The sequence below is a fragment of the Panthera tigris genome, chromosome C2, assembly GCF_018350195.1.
Source record: "Panthera tigris isolate Pti1 chromosome C2, P.tigris_Pti1_mat1.1, whole genome shotgun sequence".
NCBI lineage: Eukaryota > Metazoa > Chordata > Mammalia > Carnivora > Felidae > Panthera > Panthera tigris.
The window spans coordinates 47,601,152-47,623,725 of record NC_056668.1 but is presented as its reverse complement, the minus strand read 5'-3'; the positions used below and the strand labels follow the sequence as shown (position 1 = coordinate 47,623,725).

The 22,574-nt window shown below is 36.5% G+C and overlaps 1 protein-coding gene across 2 annotated transcripts in view; it reads right to left on the bottom strand.

Moving 5' to 3' along the window:
• Window positions 1-22,574, bottom strand: part of TBC1D23 (TBC1 domain family member 23) — a 56,812-nt gene that overhangs the window by 30,000 nt on the left and 4,238 nt on the right. For both annotated transcript variants that reach the window (XM_007095965.2, XM_015543730.2), the window contains exons 2-4: window positions 6,393-6,504; window positions 4,925-5,030; window positions 3,704-3,908 (exon numbers count right to left, since the gene is read on the bottom strand). In XM_007095965.2, the coding sequence (XP_007096027.1) occupies window positions 3,704-3,908; window positions 4,925-5,030; window positions 6,393-6,504 (423 nt within the window). The remainder of the gene's footprint in view (window positions 1-3,703; window positions 3,909-4,924; window positions 5,031-6,392; window positions 6,505-22,574) is intronic.

The window sequence follows — 22,574 nt, the reverse complement described above, 5'->3', positions numbered from 1 at the left end:
AGAAACAGCAGGTCTACAGCCAACTCTAAGGAGATTCTCTCCAGCTCAACCCAGACAGCACTCAAAAGAAAGAACTACAGGGACCACTGGAAAGAGTGAGACCATTTAGGTTATTTTGACAAGTTCTACATCCCAAAAGGAGAACTATAGAGGTCTTAAAAAAAAAAAAAAAAAAAAAAGTCCAGCTCTCTTCTTCCCCTCCAAATACAAGGAAACTCCTAGGAAGGCTTTAGGTTAGCTCCATAGTTAACATACTCAATTAGGAATGTCCTTTAGCAGAGGTAAAAGTCTAAAATGGCCACAGGTAACAAAATACTGGATCAAGAGCCTTAGTTGAAGTGGCCTGGGTACTAGTGCTCAGAATGAATCCCAAGAGGTACAAAACACTTTATTAAACAAGTATACTACTTCTTGCCTTCTTCCCTTGTGTCTAATGAATCAATAAAAATGTAAACAGCTCAAGGACAGGTGATCTCAATAAAAGTCAATATTTACTGAGAAAATATCACATGCCAGACACTGTAACAGGCACTTTACAAAGTTATCTAATTTTATCTTGACAAGCAACCCAATGAAACAGTTACTATTATTCTCCTCATTTTACAGATGAGAAAACTGAAGCTTAGCTGTGGGCAAGTAACTCACCCAAGGTCACATAGTTTAAAAAGTCAGCTAAGAGCTGTACACAAAAACTGTGCATTAAACTATCATGCCATACGACTCTTCTCTATATATAATTCAGTATTTCAACAAGCGGTATTTTGGTAGAAGCACAGTCTCTAAAAAAGCAAATTGTAAAGAAATTGAAATGAAGCAAAAGGCTTCATGTGAAAAAGCTAATGAAATGAATGTCACAGTTTTAACATAAAAGCACTGATAAAGAATATTGTCAAATGCTATTTAAGTAGGAACAATGAAAAACAATTTCTGCAAAACCAAGATCTGAGATCAATGCCAGGATTTGGTATGACTCTCTATCTACTTTTTTTTTTTTTATATTGTAGATAACAGGGAAATTTTGTAGAGAAGGCCCTAGGCTGTTAATTCAGAAGCCCAGAGACAGAACTGGATTCATACTGGCAAGATTACCTCTTCCTTCTTCTGAATACTTTCCCCACTCTAATAAATGCAAGGCAATTGACTGTTAAGGCAAGACACGGAAACCTTAGAGTAGGGACATAAAATTGTAGGAACCATTGCCTAGTATGTGTCCCTAGCAGGACATCTCAGGGAGTTAGCTACTGCAACAGCATCTATTCATTTAATAGCTCTGTACTACAAAGCTACTCTCCACTGCAAGGCACTGTGCTCGACTTGACAGGATTCTACCCATGTTACACTGGATCTGTAATGAGAAGATACATTATAATGGAATTCTTCTAGCAGCATTTTGTGGGGCTGTATTCTATCCAGAGGCATTAATGCTGACCCTGCCTGGAGTGTTGTATTACATGTGGAACTCATAGAAACAGTACCTGGAGGAACCTAACAAGATAGTGTACTATACAACTCAGGGTAAAGCCCCCTCCCCTACTATTACTAACTACCACTACCAACATAGTCTCTAGAGAAAAAGTTGGAGCATCATGTCCCTTGCCATCACTAGCTCTGTTACACCGAGCAGTGGTAAAATACAAGCAGTTGAGAAACCTAGTGCAACTGAATGATTCGTAAGTATGAATTCCAGTCTTGCTCTACCACGACCACAGTCCTGATTCCCGGCATCTCTGGGTCTGTTTTACGTATATGAAGCACTGTGGCTTCAAGGTAGCAAAGAGGTTCTCTACCCTGGGGAGTTTTTAAAAAATATGCCTAAGCTCTACCTAGTGCACTTATAGTTGAAACTTCAAGGACCCACATGTTTTAAAAGTTCTTGGGCTAAACAGACATTTCCCCAAAGAAGATACACACACTGCCAGAAAGCACATGAAAGATGCTAAACATCACTGACTATCACAGAAATGCAAAGCAAAACCATAATGAGATATCACTTCACACTCATTAGTTTGGCTATAATAATTTTTTTTTTAATGTTGATAGTGGAAAAAGTGGGATCTTCATTCACTACTGGTGGAAATGTAAAATGATATACTTATGGAAAAGGCTGGCAATTCCTCAAAAGGTTAAACATAGAGTCACAATATAACTCAGCAATTTCACTTCTAGGTACATACCCAAGAGAAATGAAATACATGTCTACACAAAAACTTGTACACAAATGTTCATAGCAGCATTATTCATAACCAAAATGAATATAATCCAAATGTCCAACTGTTGTTGAAAATAATCCAAATGTCCAACTGTTGAATGAGTAAATAAAATGTGATATAGTCATGCAATGCATGTAAATTCACAGACACAGAAAGATTGCCTCAGGAAAGTGGTTGCTTCGGGCTGACAGTGTTGGGGGAAAATGGAGAGTTGACTACTAATGGGTACAGGATTCCTTCTTGGAGATGAAAATGTTCTAAAAAATTTTGTGGTTATGGCTGCACAATCCTGTGACTATACTAAAAAACAATGAGCTATACACACACTAAAAGGATAAATTTTACGATCTGAAAATGGTATCTTGAGCTATTAAAGAAAAAGCTATTCAGTGGTTTCTAACAAGCAACCAGGGTGGAAAACTGTATTAGTTAAAACACAGGTGGCCATCCAAACTTAGGTTCAAATCTTGACTCAGACATACACCAGACGTGTAATCATGAGTAAGTCTTTAATCTCTTTCTTTGCCTCAGTTTTTGTACTTGTATATCAGAGATACCTACCCTTTAGCGGTCATAGTTTAAATAAGAAAACACACAAAGCACCTGCATTTAGTATAGTGTGTATCACAGAAAGCAGTAAAGAATGGTAGTCATTTAACTACCAAGCTCCAGAATAGCAGAGTTCTCTACTTTGGCTGCACATTGCAGTCAACTGAGAAGCTCTAAAAAAACAATGATGTCTGGGTGCCCTTCTCAGAGATTTGATTTGATAGTCAGATATACAAATACGCACCAGGATTTTTAAGAGCTCCTTCAAGGACTCCAGTGTGCATCCAAAATTCCCTGTGCAGATTATGTCAAAAGTTCCTCTTCACTCTGAAATCCTGACTACCTAATCGGTAGCACAGGGAACTACAAGAATTCTTTCTGGCCTCATGGATGCAGCCCCTGCACTACCTCTCCTCTGGCCCTCCACACCTGCAACCATCTAAACATCTACCTATCTAGTCTCAGCCTAAGGGTCACTTGCCCAGGGAAGTCATCTCTGACCTCCAGGACAAGTTAGGTTGCCCCCACTGAATATGCCCTTAGCATTCTGTATTTCATCTTCCTAATACTCAGCACACTCCTAATTACTCGTTCAGTGCCTGCATATATAGGATTACATTTCAAGCTGTAATGCTAGCACCTCACTTAAGGCATCACTCCAAAAATTTTACTTTTCGTATAGACACTATAATGGTATTTTTATTTTATAAGGAAAGAAATTATAATAGGGATACTACCAAAAGCTTGTACCAACTTTACAAGCATAAATTCTTAACCAAAGAACCCTTTAAAAAATGTTTACAACCACAGAAATAAAGTCAAATAACAGTTAAGATTCAAATACTTGAACCTTTTACTTTACCACCAAAGTAAATCTAACTTTAGTTCAAAACAAATCAGACTTTTATTCATTTAAAAACTATTATTACTAAAACGTGTTTTACCTGGGGATGTACTTATTCATGATAGCATAAAAGCAGTTGTATAAATCGCTGCGTGGCAACTGAAGATGCACCAATGGTTTCAGTAGATGTATCCAGCTGAGGGATGTGCTGTAGTTAATGTTACGTGATTTACAGTAAAAGGTGATTACGGATTCAATATCCAAAAGTAATTCTGTTGCTTTCTCTTGTGGCACTGAAAGCTGTTCTAGAAAATAAGTGTCAAAATTAAGTTACCAAGGGCCTGTTAGAGACTCAGTTATTGCAAGTAACACTTGTTTTCAAACACACAATACTTCCTTAGTGTACTCAGAGCATGACAAGGGCAAAAGAAAACTACGCAAAAGCATGTTTCCTTTTATTTAGTATTTACTAGCTATTCAGTATTTAACTCAATAATACTTGACCTATATATATGTTAAACATAAAAATGGGCAATCCGAGGTAGAGAGGTAGGAAGATGCTTAACCCATATTCCTGGAAAGCAAAAAGGTGTTTTCTAAACAAAAGATTATCATCTACCCAATGATGGGCAGCTGTCACTATAGCTTTGTCAGAGAAGGTTATTAATTCTCTACCAATAAATTCCCTTTCCTTTGAATACACTAGCAATAATGTTTCTGTTGTGGTTAGTACACAAAAGCCTATCTAGTAAAATTTAAATTGTAATAAAAAGAAAAACAAAAAGACACTAAGGACTATAGATGAATTTAAAAATACAAACTAAATTCATTTAAGCTTGAAAAGACCTTGTGGAGTGACAGGAAACCTTTTCATCCATGACTTAAAATAGTTTTGTGGTGTTTTTTTTATTACAGATCATTACCTATGATCTGCAAAAGTTTATAGGTAAACTTTTAGAACACAGACCCCTTTAACGTGAAGACTAAAGATCATACAGACCTTTTCACAAAAAAACAATTTTAAAACTGCAACAAAACTATAAAGGTACCAGAAGAACTGAACATATAAGCCAAAAAACAAAAAAAAAACAAAAAAAAAAACAAAAAAAAACCCTACACTAAAAATTGGGCTCTCTTTCTTATAAATACTAGATATTACTTCATAAGAATTTCCAAAGAGAAGTCCTACAACTGTTTACTAGCTGTTCACAAATTTAACATATCCCAAACTGTAACAAGATGATTCTATTAAAGAGTAACTCTTCTACCTCAAAATATTATTTTCAAAATTTTTCAGTTTGAAAACAATTATTAAACTTACCAATAAACTCTACACAATCTTTGTGAATGGCATTCTGTTCTGGCAAGTCTAAAATACCATCCCATGATGCCAAACTATCACCTTTTCCTGCAACATTTAGAGCAATCTGGAAAAAAGATAAAAGCAATTAGCTTTGTATGTCATGTCTCATTTTTAGAAAATATACTGTAATAATGGAAAGTCCTGAATTTTGAAATAATAATACATACTTCAAAGATTACAAAGTAATGTATTTACACTCCACCAAATGCTGATCCCTTCAGTCATATCATAATGAACACAATTATTTTAAATCTCCCTACATTAAATTTTACTACTTCATGCCAATCCAGTGAATAGCATACACAAATTTATTTCAGCAAACATCATCAATGTTATACACTGAATGTTTGTGTCCTCCCACAAAATTCAGATTTTGAAACCTAATCCCCAATGCGATGTTATTTAGAGGTGAGGCCTTTGGGAGGTGATTAGGTCATGAGGGTGGAGCCCTCATAATGGAATTAGTGCCTTCATAAAAGAGACCCCAGAGAGCCCCTATCCCTTCAGCCATGTGAGGACACATTAAGGAATTATTATTTTTTTTAGTTTAATGGTATTATGCTTATTTTAAAAGTCTTTATCTTTTAGACTTTCGTACTAAAGTATTTTAGTGTGCTACCAAGGATTTGCTTTAAAATAATCCAGTGGGTGAGACAGGGAGGAAAGGATAGAGATACTAATCACACAAGACTGGCCACATATTAACAGTTAAAACTAAGTGATGGGTCATGGGGGTTCATTATGTAAGTCTACTTTTGTATGTGTTTTAAATTTCTACAATAAAACATTCAGAATGCTATGTACAGTTATTATTCCATTTCTGTTACAGATATATGTGCAGAGAAGAAAAAATAAAAAGATATATACCAAGACATTATTATGTGTTTTACCCATAGGTGATAGACAGCAGATAGTTTTTATCTTATCTGCTGCTTGTATGTTTTAACAAACAGTATTTCTTTTGTAATCATAACAAAATCTTAATTTAAAATTAAAAAGTGACACATGCACTACAGAACAGATGAAGAGGAAAATAAAGCAAAGTAAAATGTCCTATAATTCCAACACACAGAGAGACCTATGTCCTCTCCCCACCTTGTCTTTAATATAGCTGAGATAATTCCATGTCTGCAATTATAAATCCTATTTTACTCATTGGTTGCATTTTCCCATTTCATTAAACAATCTTCATAAACATCATTTGTAATGACTACAAAAGAAAAAGCATTGCCCTTCAAAACCTATATTGTTAAATAACCAAACATGACAGAAACACACCATTTAAGTTGCTCTGTTTGATAAATTCTCTAGATGCAACATGGTCAGAAGATGATAAAGTTTTCTGCAACTTAGACAAATGAACATAAAAATTATCAAATATTATTCTTAAGTGATGACATTTTGCTTTAGTTTTCAGTTACTTTACCTTCCAAACTTTGGCCCTCAGATTAGCAGGTAGTGGTCTTCCCTGAATTATATTTCTCAAAGTTTCAAGATCACAACCTCCTGCTTCCAGAGCTTCTGCAAGATCTTTTTCCCTAAAAAACAAGTCCTTAATAGATCAATGCTACTTATTTTTTTCTTATTGAAGATTAATTTATAACCATGGCCTATTAAAGGCTGTGTGTGTCTACGAAGAAAAGGTTCTCGGCAGCCAAAATGTAATGCCAAGGCATACACAGCATTTTGTTTCCTTGGAAGGGAATCTAGGGTTTCATGCAATTTACTCTTATTTTGCACTTAGTTCTAACAAGCTCAGTTATGTTTTCTAAAATTAAAGAAATTTAAAAACAGAAGACAGCACAAGCAGGATGACAGCACTTAAAAGTCACAGTAATATTACTATTCATGGTAGTAGTACTGACTCACACTTTATAGAGCACTATCTTTGTGCCAGGCAGTGTTCCAAATACTGTCCAGGTGTTATTTTGATTCTCACAACAACCCTATGAAGTAACCACAATCATCACTGGCCCCAGTTTACATATGCAAAAGTTGAAGCAAAGAGGGGTTATATAGTTTATGAACACTCATCTAGTAAGTATTCTAGCCAAGATTCCAATTTTAACAGTCTGGTTCCAGAATTTATGCTCCTGATATTATGCTAAATAGTGGCAAAGAGGAGAAATCATAAGATTCTGCCAAGAATTCAGTGCTGTATGGGAATACTTAGTACATAACTCACACAGGTATCATGCCTAGAGCTGTGCCTAGCTTACAGTAAGTGTCCAATAAATGTCAGATGAACAAAAAAAGTTCTAATGGCATCACCATTTTATATATTAAATATATATATATAATATATATATTCTTTTAAAGAAAAAGAATACATCATTGAGTACATCAGCAAGCAGTTATGTACAGTCTGCTAGGTTTAAGGAGGAAATTAACATGAAATAAATTTTATTTTTGTTTGTATATGGTTAAAAAGAATATATTTTTCAAAAACTTTCACAAACATTATGAATTGTTTTTTAGCCATGAAATAACCACTTAAAATAAGTAATTCTCTCAGAATTCTCAAAAGCTGAGTTTTAGTCATTGTTTATAATTTTAATGTACAATACATAAGAAATCTATATAAATAAAAATCCATAACTCAGCCAGACAATTTCTAAAAATCTTTGAAGCAGGCTGAAAGAGTCTCCCACTACAATCAGGAAACCAAGATTTTGTCACACTGGGGGTGGGGGTGAGGGGGGTGGGAAGATGGTTTTGAGGAAAATAATTTACTACCATTTCACATTCTCTTAATAAGATAATGTAAATCTCCCCTACTGACAGGATTCCAAGAATATTAGTTTAAATGGGTAAATTTACTAAAGTGTTATCCTCTTAAGGGAATGGAATTAAACGAAATATATATAATCACTTGGGATCATATTCAAAACAAAAGTAGTGATCAAATTTTAGCTACTACAAATTCATAAGAACAAGAATATAACTAGTAACCACGCAAGAAACATTTTTTTTTCCTTTTGCTATGTGGTCACCAAAGTGTTGGACAAGAAAGTGAGGGAAAAAGATTTCAAGTCCACTGTTCAGAAATGCTTCAGGCCTATAGTTGATAAAGAATGGGGTTTATCTCTTCTCATCTGGTCAAAATGTACAAGAGAGCCTGTTAGAATGTGAAAGGTTGTTTGTAAACATAAAACAAAGAAAATTTAATGTGATCTTTGAGAAATAAATACCATATTTTTAATGATTAAATATGTAAATGAACTGTAAATACCATCATATGAGATAGAATTCTTCTACCAAATAAATGAAGAACTAGAATTTTTCTATTTTTCAGGGCAAAAATCCTTGGTTTCTTTTTGAAGTAACTTTGCCAAATCCCTTACTTTTCCAGACAACAAAGTTGGTATTCTAGGGCAAAATGCCCAACCCTCGACATACTTTTTAAATCATAATAATGTACAAGCACATCCCTGTTGATACAGCTGCTGTTGTAGTCTTTGATGCTGCCCCCAGGGAACCACAAACATGGCCTCCAACAGTACAACCATGAGCAAGAAACCAGAATACGCTCCAACTTAAGTAGTAAAAGGCATCTCTCACAAACTAAATTAATGTTATCTTCTGAACAAAGTATTCAAAAGTTCAGTTATCAGACCTTCAACATTACAAATGCACTTGTAAAAAGTAGCAAAACAGCTGAAAATAGTGAAGTTAAATAATTCACGTAAGGGTCAAGTTCCTATCGAGAGATAGGAACTCTATGGCACTTAGCTCTCAAATAGAACTTTCCTTCCCCCTAAACCAAGTTTCCTTCTACTTTTGAGCAAGCAATACCTAACATTCAAAATCAAGACACATGTCTGGTGGGATATGATGAGGGGGGGGGAGTTTATGGTTTTTTAAATCTTCTTTGAGGTGAGAATATTTAGTCAGAGCGGCTACAATGAACAAATTAGGACACTATAGACGCTGGAGAGGATGTGGAGAAACAGGAACCCTCTTGCACTGTTGGTGGGAATGCAAACTGGTGCAGCCACTTTGGAAAACAGCGTGGAGGTTCCTCAAAAAATTAAAAATAGATCTACCCTATAACCCAGCAATAGCACTGCTAGGAATTTACCCAAGGGATACAGGAGTGCTGATGCATAGGGGCACCTGTACCTCAATGTTTATAGCAGCACTTTCAACAATAGCCAAATTATGGGAAAAGACTAAATGTCCATCAACTGATGAATGGATATAGAAGTTGTGGTTTATATACACAATGGAATACTACTTGGCAATGAGAAAGAATGAAATATGGCCTTTGGCAGCAACGTGGATGGAACTGGAGAGTGTTATGTTAAGTGAACAAGTCATACAGAGAAAGACAGATACCATATGTTTTCACTCTAATGTGGATCCTGAGAAACTTAACAGAAGACCATGGGGGAGGGGAAGGGGGAAAAAAAAGTTACAGAGAGGGAAGGAGGCAAACCCTAAGAAACTCTTAAAAACAGAATAAACTGAGGGTTGATGGGGGGTGGGAGGGAGGGGAAAGTGGGTGATGGGCATTGAGGAGGGCACCTGTTGGGATGAGCACTGGGTGTTGTATGGAAACCAACTGACAACAAATGTCAAAATCAATCAATCAATCAATCTTCTTTCATTATGGTGGCTTCTTACTAACTTCACAAGCCAAAGGTTGGTAGAAACGTACTGGGGATTCAGATAGCTCTGAAAATAGGAAAGTATAGGTCTTGTCCATTTATCCTAGTTAAATCTGGAAAATAAGTAACTGTCTACTTTGCTAGAAGGTTCAACACAAAGCAAATCCAAAGCTTTGGGGTTGCCAAGTAACAGAAATGCATCTCTTCCTAACTCTATGACATTGAAAACCGTACTATTTGTTAGTACGACACTACAGGTTATTGTTGATGATCTATCAAGGACACATTTTCAAAGCCTAAATAAAACAACAGAATTTCCCCTCACCTGATGGTTTGTGGCAACATCACCTAAACACTGTAACCCAAGTTGCTTTAGAATTATAGCAAGGCAAACAATGTGACTAAATTCATATGAAGTTAATGTTTATTCAAACTAGCAACTGAATTTTTCTTCTTCAACCAAATGGTGAGTAACTTCTAGCATATGGAAGCATTTGCACAATGCAAGTTAAAGGGGTATGATGGGGGGGGGGGGGAACATGAATTTTTAAGCACTACCAAATTAAATACAGATTTCTAAATGCTTCTAGGATTAATAAATTCAATTTAAATTTTTGTACATAATTATTTTCTGAATATATTGAATCCATTCAAAATTATCATTTTTAAAAGCAACTAGGATTATGCATGTTGTGTTCCTAAAAGTCAAAAAGTCAGAGAAAATCTGCCACTGAAACAAAAAAAAACTGTTTATTTCACTTTTTTCTAAATTGTTTTGCCCATAACCACATTCTAAAAATCTTCTTTTCCCTATAATTTCAAAATTTATTAAAACTTTAGCTGTACACACTCCAAACAGGAGGTGAAAACGCTTAGTTTATCTCTTATTTTTTTACATGTGTCTTTCTGCACTTAAACTCTACATCCATTATCAGCCATTCCACTCCTCCCCACCCTACTCCCAGCCTCTGGCAACCACTGATTTACTTTCTGTCCCTACACACTTACCTATTCTGGACATTTTATTTTTTAAAGTTTATTTATTTTTAAGTAATCTCTACACCCAATGTGGGGCTCAAATTCACAACCTCAAGATCAAGAGTCTCATGCTCTCCTAACTGAGCCAGTTAGGTGCCCCAATTCTGGACAGTTTATATATGGAATTTTATTTATGCAGTCTTTGTGTCTGGTTTCTTAGCATAATGTTTTCAAAGTCTATCTATGTTATAGCATGTATCAGTACATGTTTTTTATTGCCAAATAATATTCCACTGCATGTTATACTACATTTTATTTATCCATTCATCAGTTAATAAATATTAGAGTTATTTTAACTTTTTAGCTTATATGACTGTCTCCTAATTTTGAAAATATGTACCAACAGTTCAACTACTTAAGTGTATGATGCATATGCATCATTTATTATTTATTCTTCTTAAGAAGGTCTGGAAGAATTTAAAAATCAATTCTATTAAAACTTCACACCTCGGAGTGGCAGAAGCATCTCCACACTTGGAGGGAGAGAGCCTGGCAGAATCAAGGTGCGTGTATGTGAACTGGGGGAGATAAAATGGCATAGGCACGGAGGGGAAAGAACACTTTCTGTGGAGAGACAAAAGGGAGAGAAAGAAAGAGGGGTTGTGAAAGTGCAGCATCCAGTTAGCACAAAAGGAAAAACCTCTCTGGACCCTGGACAGGGGAAAGAGATATACAAAAGTACCAGTTTTTTGAGGGTTTTGTTTGTTTGCAAACAGCCTTTGGAGCTGAAATTTGGAGGTTTCATAAGTGACTGACTTTCTCTGGAGCGGAGCCAGGAGCCCTAGCACACGCTCCTGGGGAGAAGGGAGCCGGCCGAAGTGCACAGCCCGGTGTAGCGATCTCAGGGCACGCTAGGAGAGAATAGTCCCCTCTTCCAGAGTACTCTGGGAAGAGGGTTTATTGCCTCCCCAAGGACAAAAGACCCCGAGGGTACCAGCCAAAAAGCCTTTTATCAGCAGGACCGTGAGGCCCTACTCTGGAACAGGGGAGAGGAGCCACACAGAGCTGGGTCCTTTAAGACTCAAAGTTTTGAATCCCAGCTGAGTGCCTAGAAGGAGCAGGAGAACTGTAGAGCAGGGAAAACTGACTGCCCTCGCTATTCTGAGGGCTGCCTGAACAGCGTGGGTTGAGACACCTGGGGTGGGGAGGAAAGAATGGGGTGTTTCCATTTTCCCCCCAACACCAACATGGTGGGACTTCAGAGAGCAGCACAGCAGCCCCCAGTGGAGGCAGGACACGCTTACACCAAACCCCGCCCCTCTGTGCCTGGTAACTGGTTGTTTATTGGAGCAAGACTGGCTGACCCAAAGCAGCTGGCCTCTCCTCCAGACCAGCACAGCCACCTGTCCCAGGCACCAACAGACATCTCTCTCTTTTTCTTTCCTTTTCTTTTTCTTTCCTCCCTCTTCTTCTTTGTTTCTTTTGGAATCAGGCTCATAGTTTCTGATTTGTTATGGTCAAACCAAACATACATACACATACATATATATATATATATATATATATATATATATATTTATTTATTTATTTATAAATATATATTTTTATATTTATATATATTTATAAATATATATGAATTCTTATTTTATACATTTTTAATTATTTATATTTATATTATTTATTATATAATAATTTATTTATATATAATATATATATTTTTTGATTACGCATTTTTATTCTATTCTTTTATCATATTTTCTCTTTTGTCTTCTTATTTTCCTTCCTCTTTCTCTGGAATTAGACTTATAGTTTTTTGATTCTCTATTTGGTTTTCTTTTCCCCCTTCATTTTTCTCTTTTTATGGAATTAGGCTCCCCCCCCCCCCGCTTTTTTTCCCCAGAGTTACTTCAACAACAAATCAAAGCACACCTAGTTAAAGGTCCAAACACTGCACCATTACAAGCTAGGAGGAGCTCTGCAGAGGACTGACCAGTGGGACAGAGCAGCCAAATGCAACAAAAGAGTACATGCAACATATGCCAAAAACACTTCCTGGAGTGCCAGGCCCCAGGCAGCATATGACTCCTTTTAAATATAGTAGTACTCAAAGGTGCAAGACACATAATAAGCTCTTAAAACACACAAAAGACAGAAACAGCCACAATGACAAAATGGAGGAATTCTCCCCAGAAGAAAGGTCAAGAAGAAATCAAAGCCAGAACATTACCCAAAACAGATATAAACAATATATGTGAACATACATTAGAAGAACAGTCATAAGATTAATAACCGGGCTTGAAAAAAAGCATACAAGACACCAGAGAAACTCTTGCTGTGGAGATCAAAGACCTAAGAACTAGTCAGGATGAATTTTAAAATGTTATAACTGAGATCCAAAATAAACTAGATACAGTGACAGTGAGGATGGAAAAAGCAGAGGAGATAATAGATAAAACAGAAGATAAAACCATGGAAAATAATGAAGCTGAAAAAAAGAGGGAAAGGAAATTACTAGATCATCAGAGGAGAATTAGAGAACTAAGTAATTCCATGAAACAAAACAATATCCGTATCATAGGAGCCCCAGGAGAAGAAGAGCAAGAGAAAGGGGCAGAAGGTTTATTTGAACAAATTATAGCTGAGAACTTCCCTAATCTGGGGAAGGAAACAGGCATCCAAATCCAAGAGGTACAGTGAACTCCCTTCCAAATCAACAAAAACAGGTCAACACCATGACGTATCATAATGAAACTGGCAAAATACATAGATAAAGAGAGAATTCTGAAAGCAGCTAGGGACAAAAGGTTCTTAACCTTCAAGAGTAGACACATAAGGTTAGTAGCAGACCTGCCCACTGAAACTTGGCAGGCCAGAAGTGAGTGGCAGGAAATATTCAATGTGCTGAATAGGAAAAGTGTGCAGCCAAGAATCCTTTATCCAGCAAGGCTGTCATTCAGAGTAGAAGGAGAGATAAAAGCTTTCCCAGACAAACAAAAACTAAAGGAGTTCATGATCACTAAACTAGCCCTGCAGGAGATCCTAAGGGGGACTCTGTGAGTGGAAACAGCAAAGACTACAAAGGACCAGAGGCATCACAACAAACATGAAATCTACAGATAACACAATGGCAATAAATTTGTATCTTTCAATAATCACTCTGAATGTAAATGGATTAAATGTCCCAATCAAAAGACATAGATATCAGAATGGATACAAAAAGTAAGATCTATCTCTATGCTGCCCATAGGAGACTCATTTTAGACCTAAGGACACCTGCAGATTGAAAGGGGGGGGAGGGCTGGGTGGCTCAGTCAGTTAAGCATCCAACTTTGGCTCAAATATGATCTCGCGGTTTATGAGTTCGAGACCTGTGTTGCGCTCTGTGCTGACAGCTCGGAGCCTGGAGCCTGCTTTGGATTCTGTGTCTCCTCCTCTCTCTGCCCCGCTCATGCTCTGCCTCTCTCTGTCTCTTAATAATAAATAAACATTAAAAAAAAAAAGTGAGGGGATGGAGAACAATCTATCATGCTAATGGATATCAAAAGAAAGCCAGAGTAGCCATATTTGTATCAAACTAGATTTTAAAATAAAGACTGTAACAAGAGATGAAGAAAGGTATTAAATCATAATTAAGGGGTCTATCCATCAAGAAGAGCTAACAATTATAAATATTTATGCCCCCAACATAGAAGCACTCAAATATAAAAATCAATTAGTCACAAACATAAGCAAACATTGATAATAATACAATAATTGCAGGAGACTTTAATACTCCACTCACAACAATGGACAGATTATCTAGGCAGAAAATCAATAAGAAAACAATGGCTCTGAATGACACATTGGACCAGATGGACTTAACAGGTATATTTAGAACATTTCATCCTAAAGCAACATAATACACACTCTTACAGAGTGCATATGGAACATTCTCCAAAGTAGATCACATACTGGGTTACAAAACAGCCCTCAACAGGTACAAAAAGATTGAGATCATATCATGCATATTTTCAGATCACAATGTTATGAAACTTGAAATCAACAAGAAAAAAATAGAAAAACCCCCAAACACATGGAGGTTAAAACTTCACATCTATTAGAATGGCTATTATCAAAAAAAAGAAAGAAAGAAAGAAAGAAAGAAAGAGGAAAAGAAAAGGAAAGAAAAGAAAAGAAAAGTGTTGGTGACAATGTGGAGAAAGTGAAACCTTGGGCACTACTGGTGGGAATGTAAAATGGTGTAGCCACTATGGAAAACAGTATGCCTATTCCCCCCAAAATTAAAATATAAAAATACTGTATGATCCAGCAATTCCACTTCTGGTTATATACCCAAAAGAAGTGAAAGCAGGGACTCAAACAGATATTTGTGGACCCACATTCATAACAGCATTTTTCATAGTACCCAAAGGTGGAGCGAACGCAAATATCCTTCAGTGGATAAATGAAATGGGATACACACACACACACACACACACACACACACACACACACACAAATATCCTTCAGTGGATAAATGAAATGGGATACACACACACACACACACACACACACACACACACACACAAATATCCTTCAGTGGATAAATTAAATGGCATACACACACACACACACAGAGGAATATTATTCAGTCTCAGAAAGGAAAGAAATTCTGACACATCTACAACATGGATAAATCTTGCATACTTTATGCTAAGTGAAATAAGCCAGTCACAAAAACACAAATACTGTACTTATTTGAGGTATTTAGAATAGTCAAAATCACAGAGACAGAAAAAAAACAGTAGTTGTTAGGGACCGGAGGTGGGTCCAGGGTATGGCAATATCCATTAGAAAAAGAAACAAAATTGTGAAAGGTGGCTACTTCAGAGAAATGAGATGGGAAGGACATTTACTTTGCACATAGCATTAGTCAGTAAAGCATTAGTTAGTATATACATACGTATATGTATATATTAGGTTTATTTATTTTGAAACAGAGAGAACAGGGGAGGGGCAGAGAGAGAGGGAGAGAGAGAGAAAATCCCAAGCAGAGTTTGCACTGTCAACGCAGAGCTCAACACAGGGCTCAAACCCACGAACCATGAGATCAAGACCTGAGCTGAAGTCAAGAGTCAGAAGCTTAACCATTGAGCCACCCAGGTGCCCCAAGCTTGAGTATATTTATAATATTGATTATATTTATATCAATATTGTATTGATTATATTTGTAGTGTTGAATAATTTAAATACTTATGGATTCCTTTTTAACATTTATACTCTTTCAGTCAACAAAAAATTGAGAATGAGTAAAATGATTCAGCTAAAAGCATGTTCAAAGCAGTGCTTATTATAACCATGAAAACAACGTAGCTCTCTTAAAATGAGGAACTGATTTAAATCAGTAGATGGAATACCAGGCAACAATTTAAAATGCTGAAAAACAATTAATGACATGGAAAATGTTCAACATATTAACCACAGTGTAAAGTGTAAAGTTTAAAACTAAGGGCAGTTTTAAAGTTAACATACAGCATATATATTCAAAAGAAATAGTATACTATTCCGACTCCCCACCCACTCTTTCCCACACACACGGGGAAACTATTTAAAAAATAATAAGGGATGCTTGGGTGGCTCAGTTGGTTGAGTGTCTGACTTCAGCTCAGGTCATGATCTCGTGGTCTGGTCTGTGAGTTCGAGCCCCACATCAGGCTCTGTGCTGACAGCTCAAAGCCTGGAGCCTACTTCCAATTCTGTGTCTCCCTCTCTCTCTGCCTCTCCCCCTTTTACACTCTGTCTCTCTCTCAAAAATAAACATTAAAAAAACCCTTTTTTTTGAGGGGCCAAAAAAAGATTTTTTAATGGTCTAAGGTATATTATTGTTTGATAAAAATAAAAATTTAAAAGCTGCACTACTGAGGAAATCATTAAAAACCCAAAGCCTGCTATGTAAACATCCTAAACATGCTATTTCTACTGCATAGGATATTACTCAAACTTCTGAGTCTAGTAGCATTATTAAACAGAGCCAAGAGATAAAATGGACTCAGAACTTCTTGCATTCACGGATGTAAAGAACAATATAGCCTGTGATGATTATTCTCCTTTCCTCAAACATTTTCACCACATTTGTTTATTCAACAGGCCCTATACATGACCTACTCCCTTTCAAAAAGTCATCTCTCGGGGCACCTGGGTGGCTCAGCGGTTAAGCATCCGACTGTTGGTTTCAGCTCGGGTCATGATCTCATAGTTCATAGGTTCGAGCCCTGCATCAGGCTCCACACTGACAGAGAGGGGCCTGGTTGGGATTCTCTCTCTCTCTCCCTCTCTCTGCCCCTACCCTCCTTACACTCTCTGTCTCAAAATAAATAAACTTGAAAGCAAACAGTTAACTCTCTCCTTCCTTTTACAATTCAATTTCCTGAAAACAGTAGTCACCATTCATCTCTAACTTACTCTCTCCCCATTCACTTAAACCCTTTATCCCTCTACGGAAACTGCTCCAAAAAGTCATCAGTCATCTCAGTCCTTGTCCTCTTTACATATCTGCAAAGTTAGATTCTCTCCTTAAAACACTCTCCTTCAGTTCCCAGTAACTTTCCTATATCTCTCTCTAACCCTTGTTCTGAATTCTTTCCTTCCTTGCCAAAAGTACTCTTTTCTTCAAACCTTCAATAAATTATATTGAGCACCACTACCTGCTGGCGACTGTGTGAGGCACTGGAGATCTAGCAGTGAACAAAAAGTCCTGCTCTCAGGGTGCCTGCGTGGCTCAGTTGGTTGAGCGTCTGACTTTGGCTCAGGTCATGATCTCACTACTCATAGGTTCGAGCCCCACACTGGGCTCTGTGCTGACAGCTCAAAGCTTGTAGCATGCTTCAGACTCTGTGCCTCCCTCTCTCCCTGTCCCTCCCTCGCTCAAGTTCTGTTTCTCTCTCTCAAAAATAAACATGAAAACAAATTTTTTTTCTTTAAAAAGTCATGCTTCATGTAGCCTACATTCTAGCTGGCTATTCCAAGGTTTTATCACAAGTCCTATTATCTAAAACCCACTCATCAAAAGCAGCTCCTTTCTGAAGCGTAGTCTGTTGGAATTTGTTTGGCACAAACCTCTGATCAGTTACTTAAAACTCAAAAATGACCACCAACAGACTGTGTAACAGTGTCAAGTTGCACATATTAAGTTGTGGTTTCATGACTTACTTTGTGTTATTTCTTAATGCCCAACTCATGAGACATCAGCATCAAAAGCTTTGTCTGAACTTATTTTGCTATTGTTGGCACACTGGTTACAAATTACTACCATACCAATACTCCTTAATTAGTTCCTAAATATTTTGTGACATTTGTTAGAAATAGAAATAAGACAACTTTGTTACACATTCACTTGTACAGTAGACATACAGATGAAGTTCAGTGACCATAAGGTATGCATAACTTATAACTGCATAACTTATTTTTATTTTTTTTCATTTTTTAAATGTATTTGAATCCAAGTTAGTTAACATATAGTGTAATAATGATTTCAGGAGTAGAATTTAGTGATTCATCACTTACATAGAACACCCAGTGCTCATCCCAACAAGTGCCCTCCTTAATGCTCATCACCTGTTTAGCCCATCCCCCCCACCCAACACCCCTCCAGCAACCCTCAGTTTGTTCTCTGTATTTAAGAGTCTCATATGGTTTGCCTCCTTCTCTTTTTTTACCTTATTTTTCCTTCCCTTCCTCTATGTTCATCTGTTTTGTTTCTTAAATTCAACATATGAGTGAAATCATGTGGTATTTATCTTTCTCTGACTTATTTTTTTAAGTAAGCTCTATGCAGGGCTTGAATCATGACCCTGAGATCAAGAATCACATGCTCTACCAAATGAGCCAGCCCGGTGCTTCACGTGTAACTTATTTCTAAATACCAATTTCGGGGCGTCTGGGTGGCTCAGTCAGTTAAGCATCCGAATTCGGCTCAGGTCATGATCCCATGGCTCATGAGTTTGAGCCCCACATCAGGCTCTGTGCTAACAGCTCAGAGCCTGGAGCCTGTTTCAGATTCTGTCTCCCTCCCTCTCTGCTCCTCCCCTGCTCGTGCTCTGTCTCTCAAAAATAAATAAACATTAAAAAAAATAAAAAATAAATAAATGAATACCAATCTCAAACCATCAAAACTTTCTAACAACAAATAGTATGAGACACATTAAGAAATGGCCACAACGCCTTACAATCTGAGAGCACAATCTGGTAACTGTGAAATCTTGACGTTCTGGATTTTTGTCAGAATCAACATACTTTTTACAGCATTTTAACAAGTTGTATATTTGAATGCCAAGGGAAAAAAAACATCTCACTCACCAGTTTTAAAAAAAATTAGTGAAACTTTGTATCAGGATCAGATCCACAAAAGCAGTTTTGGGAGATTCCCTTATCAAATAATGCAATCCTCTCCAGAATTTGTTTAAGCGGGATCTTGTGCCAAGTTAAGAAAAGTGTAAATTTAGTCCTCTATGCTTGACAAGCCAAACAAAAAAATTGTATCTACAGTATTTCAGCACTGTGCAACAGGCAAAGGAGACAGATCACAGAACGCTGCTCTGTAAACTACTAAAATTAACTACAAATGGAACAGATGCTTTAAATCTTCAGACTTATTTTTGATCCATAATCCATGTAGATCAAATTGCACCAATGGTACCTATGGGGTGTGCCCCTTTTGCTATGAAAAAACTCAGGAATTTTTGCCTCAGCCAAACAAAAAAGGAAGAAGAAGAAGAAGAAGAAGAAGGAGAAGGAGAAGGAGAAGGAGAAGGAGAAGGAGAAGGAGAAGGAGAAGACGACGAGGAGAAGGAGGAGGAGGAGGAGGAGGAGGAGGAGGAGGAGGAGGAGGAGGAGGAGGGGGAGGGGGAGGGGGAGAAGGAGGAAGAAGCTGTTTGTCATAACTTTACTTTAGATGTGTAATGTTGCAATGCATTTGCTGTAAGACTTTGCTTACAAAATGGAAGAACATCTTCTCTACTAATGAGAAGCTGACTTTACAGACTGCTCTAAATCCTTTCCTCTTTCATGCTTCCTTAAAATAAAAAGTTCCTAACATACTGTTCTTTTCTATACATATGAGGTGACTTTCCAGGACTTTCAATGCACAAAGAAAGGCACCAGATTATTTTCCCCCAATCGAAGCAGTGGTTTATTTGGAAAATAGAGTATGTCCTTTGCCCAAGAGAAAGAACGGGATGAAAGCAGCACAAGTCAACACAAAACAGCACATTACCTGCTTCTATCACGAATTTCCAATTTATCCAAAATGTAATGAGAGAAGAAACACTACCAATATTCCTTTCCCTGAAACCATCATTTTATTTATTTTAATATGTTAAATATAACTTATTGTCAAATTGGTTTCCATACAACACCCAGTGCTCATTCCAACAGGAAACTATCATTTCAGAAAATAAAGGAACACTACTACAAGTGAGGTGACAACACTTTACATCATTTGGCAAGTCTTTCCAAGGGTGCTTTACCAATGAAGATTAATTTGGCAAAGAAATACATAACAGATTTTTTTAAAGCCTGGATTCCAACCATCAATGATAATTTATTTGACTAAAGAGAGTCTCATTTACTTTCATGTCAGTGGTTACGTGTAAATAGAATCTACAATACAAAGCTCAAGAATTTCTGGTATTTAATTCCACACCTATATGAAATAAATACATTCTTCTATGGGTCACTTTTATACTTCAAAACAAAGGCTAGAAATTCCCAAAAAGGGAAAGTAACCACAGAGAGTTATTTTAAAACTAGGTTTCTTATTTCTCCAATATCCCTGAATAAAAACAACAGAAAAATTACTGAGCTAATAAAGTTAGTAAGCTGTATAATTACTTATGTTTTCTAATTAAATATCACTACTATACTCTCACAAACTATAAATAATAATTCTATTTTATATATGATTTAGATATATGTAATATAATTATATTACTTATATAATATACATTTAACATATAATTTATCATACAAATACATTTAAATATACAACATATATTATATATGTATATATTATCTAGGTGTACTATATAACCATAATATTTCAAGTTCAAAAAACTAATCTATTTTTGGCAAGGCTATGAGAACACATTATGAAAACTAAGGTACAAAGCTATAGTATATAATGTTCTGTATCACTTCCCACCATATCAATCATGAATTGTCCCTTCTTGTGTATATAACACAGACAAGGTATGCATATCCTTACAGCTTTATAGGTGCCACAAGTAACAAATATATATGTTCAACAACATACATCTTGGAATATTGTGGCTTTCAAAACACAAGACTGATTGAATATAGGAATACCATATTTTTAATTGGGCTCTTTCTAGGTGTCTGTTCAACTATATGTGAAATACATAACATATATGCATTCAACTTTAGAAAGAGCACAGGGCTTAAAGAGATATAAGTTCTACTAACTGGGTTTGTCACCTGACCACCCTAAGCCTGTCCTCTCATCTCTAACAAGAAAACTACAATAATCCATAACTTCCACTTCTCATAGAATTGTTGTAAGAGCCAAATGAGACAGCATATATAAGCATTACATACAAGATAAAGCCCTACACAAACATATATTCTTATATCTTCTTGCTAAAATTATTAAATATCACCATACCAATTAGTTTATGTAACAACTGCTTTAAACCAAGAAAAACACAAACTACAGCATTCCCACCCAACTATGGAATGCCGTGTCAGCTTAGGAATAAGAAAAACTCCTTTAACCCTCAAGAAAAAGAAAGAAGACTTGAAACAAGTGATTTAATTACTGATCATTTTCTCAGCTCAGGTCAAAGGTTAGACAGACTCTTAAAAACAAATGTACATCAAATTTCAGGAAATAAGTTTCTTAATATTGACTCCTAACTTACTGCTCTTGCATTTCCACAAGAAATAATTTCTCTTGTAAGCCTAACATAAGGGACTGATTTATCTTCCACTTATAATTCTCAATATCTAAGTCACTTCAAGCACTGTCCCTTTTCAAGCTGTGTAATCCTATTCTACTCTGCTAGAGTGTATAACTTCCCAAAACACCAATATTTAGGTATCTTTAGAAGATATCTTCACATATTATTTGAATACTACGGCTAAAAAGATGAAAACATTGAAGTGCCCAAGCAAGACAGAACACTGCGAACTCTGGTTTTAAAGCTGTCTCAGTTTTTTCCTAAAACACTACACAGTAGCTTGAATAAATAACCAGTATTTAGTTAATGTTTGCTGAATGCCTTATAACTGCTTTGCTAAACTCTATTTTGCTTTTTGATACATGAGGGAAGCCACTGTTTTTGGTTTATACCAAGTAGAATCCACAGTTTAGCATAAGCACCAGAAATGATTTGCCAAGCATATTTTATCAACTCTGTTCAGGAGACAGAAGTTGGCTGTGTGCATACTGCAGTACACTTAACTTGGTGTGCCAGAATTACCTAAGTTGCCTCCAAGATGGGGAAGGCACCTGTACTCTCTACAGTAAAACTAAATGATATTGGATCCATTTTTTGGCATTCAAAAACCAATTATTAACTCTTACCTGTGGATATTAAAACATCCACAGATGCAAAATCCTAGAAGTTAATTATTATTTAGGAATTACCTTTAAAAACAGTAAAATCTGAATTATAAGAAAAACATGAATGTAAATAGTATAAACAAGTTAAGTCTTCTTAATTTCTAATTGTTTCCTGCACTATACTTACAGCTTACCAAATCAAATAGTTGTTATTTAAAAACACCTAATTCATGGCACCTGGGTGCCTCAGTCAGGGAAGCATCCAACTTTGGCTCAGGTCATGATCTCACAGTTTGTGAGTTCGAGCCCCGCGTCAGGCTCTGTGCTGACCACTCAGAGCCTGGAGCCTGCTTCGGATTTTGTGTCTCCCTCTCTCTTTCTGCCCCTCCCCTGCTTGTGTGATTTCTCTCTCTCTCTCAAAAATAAACAAACATCAAAAAAAACCAAACACCTAATTCAAGAC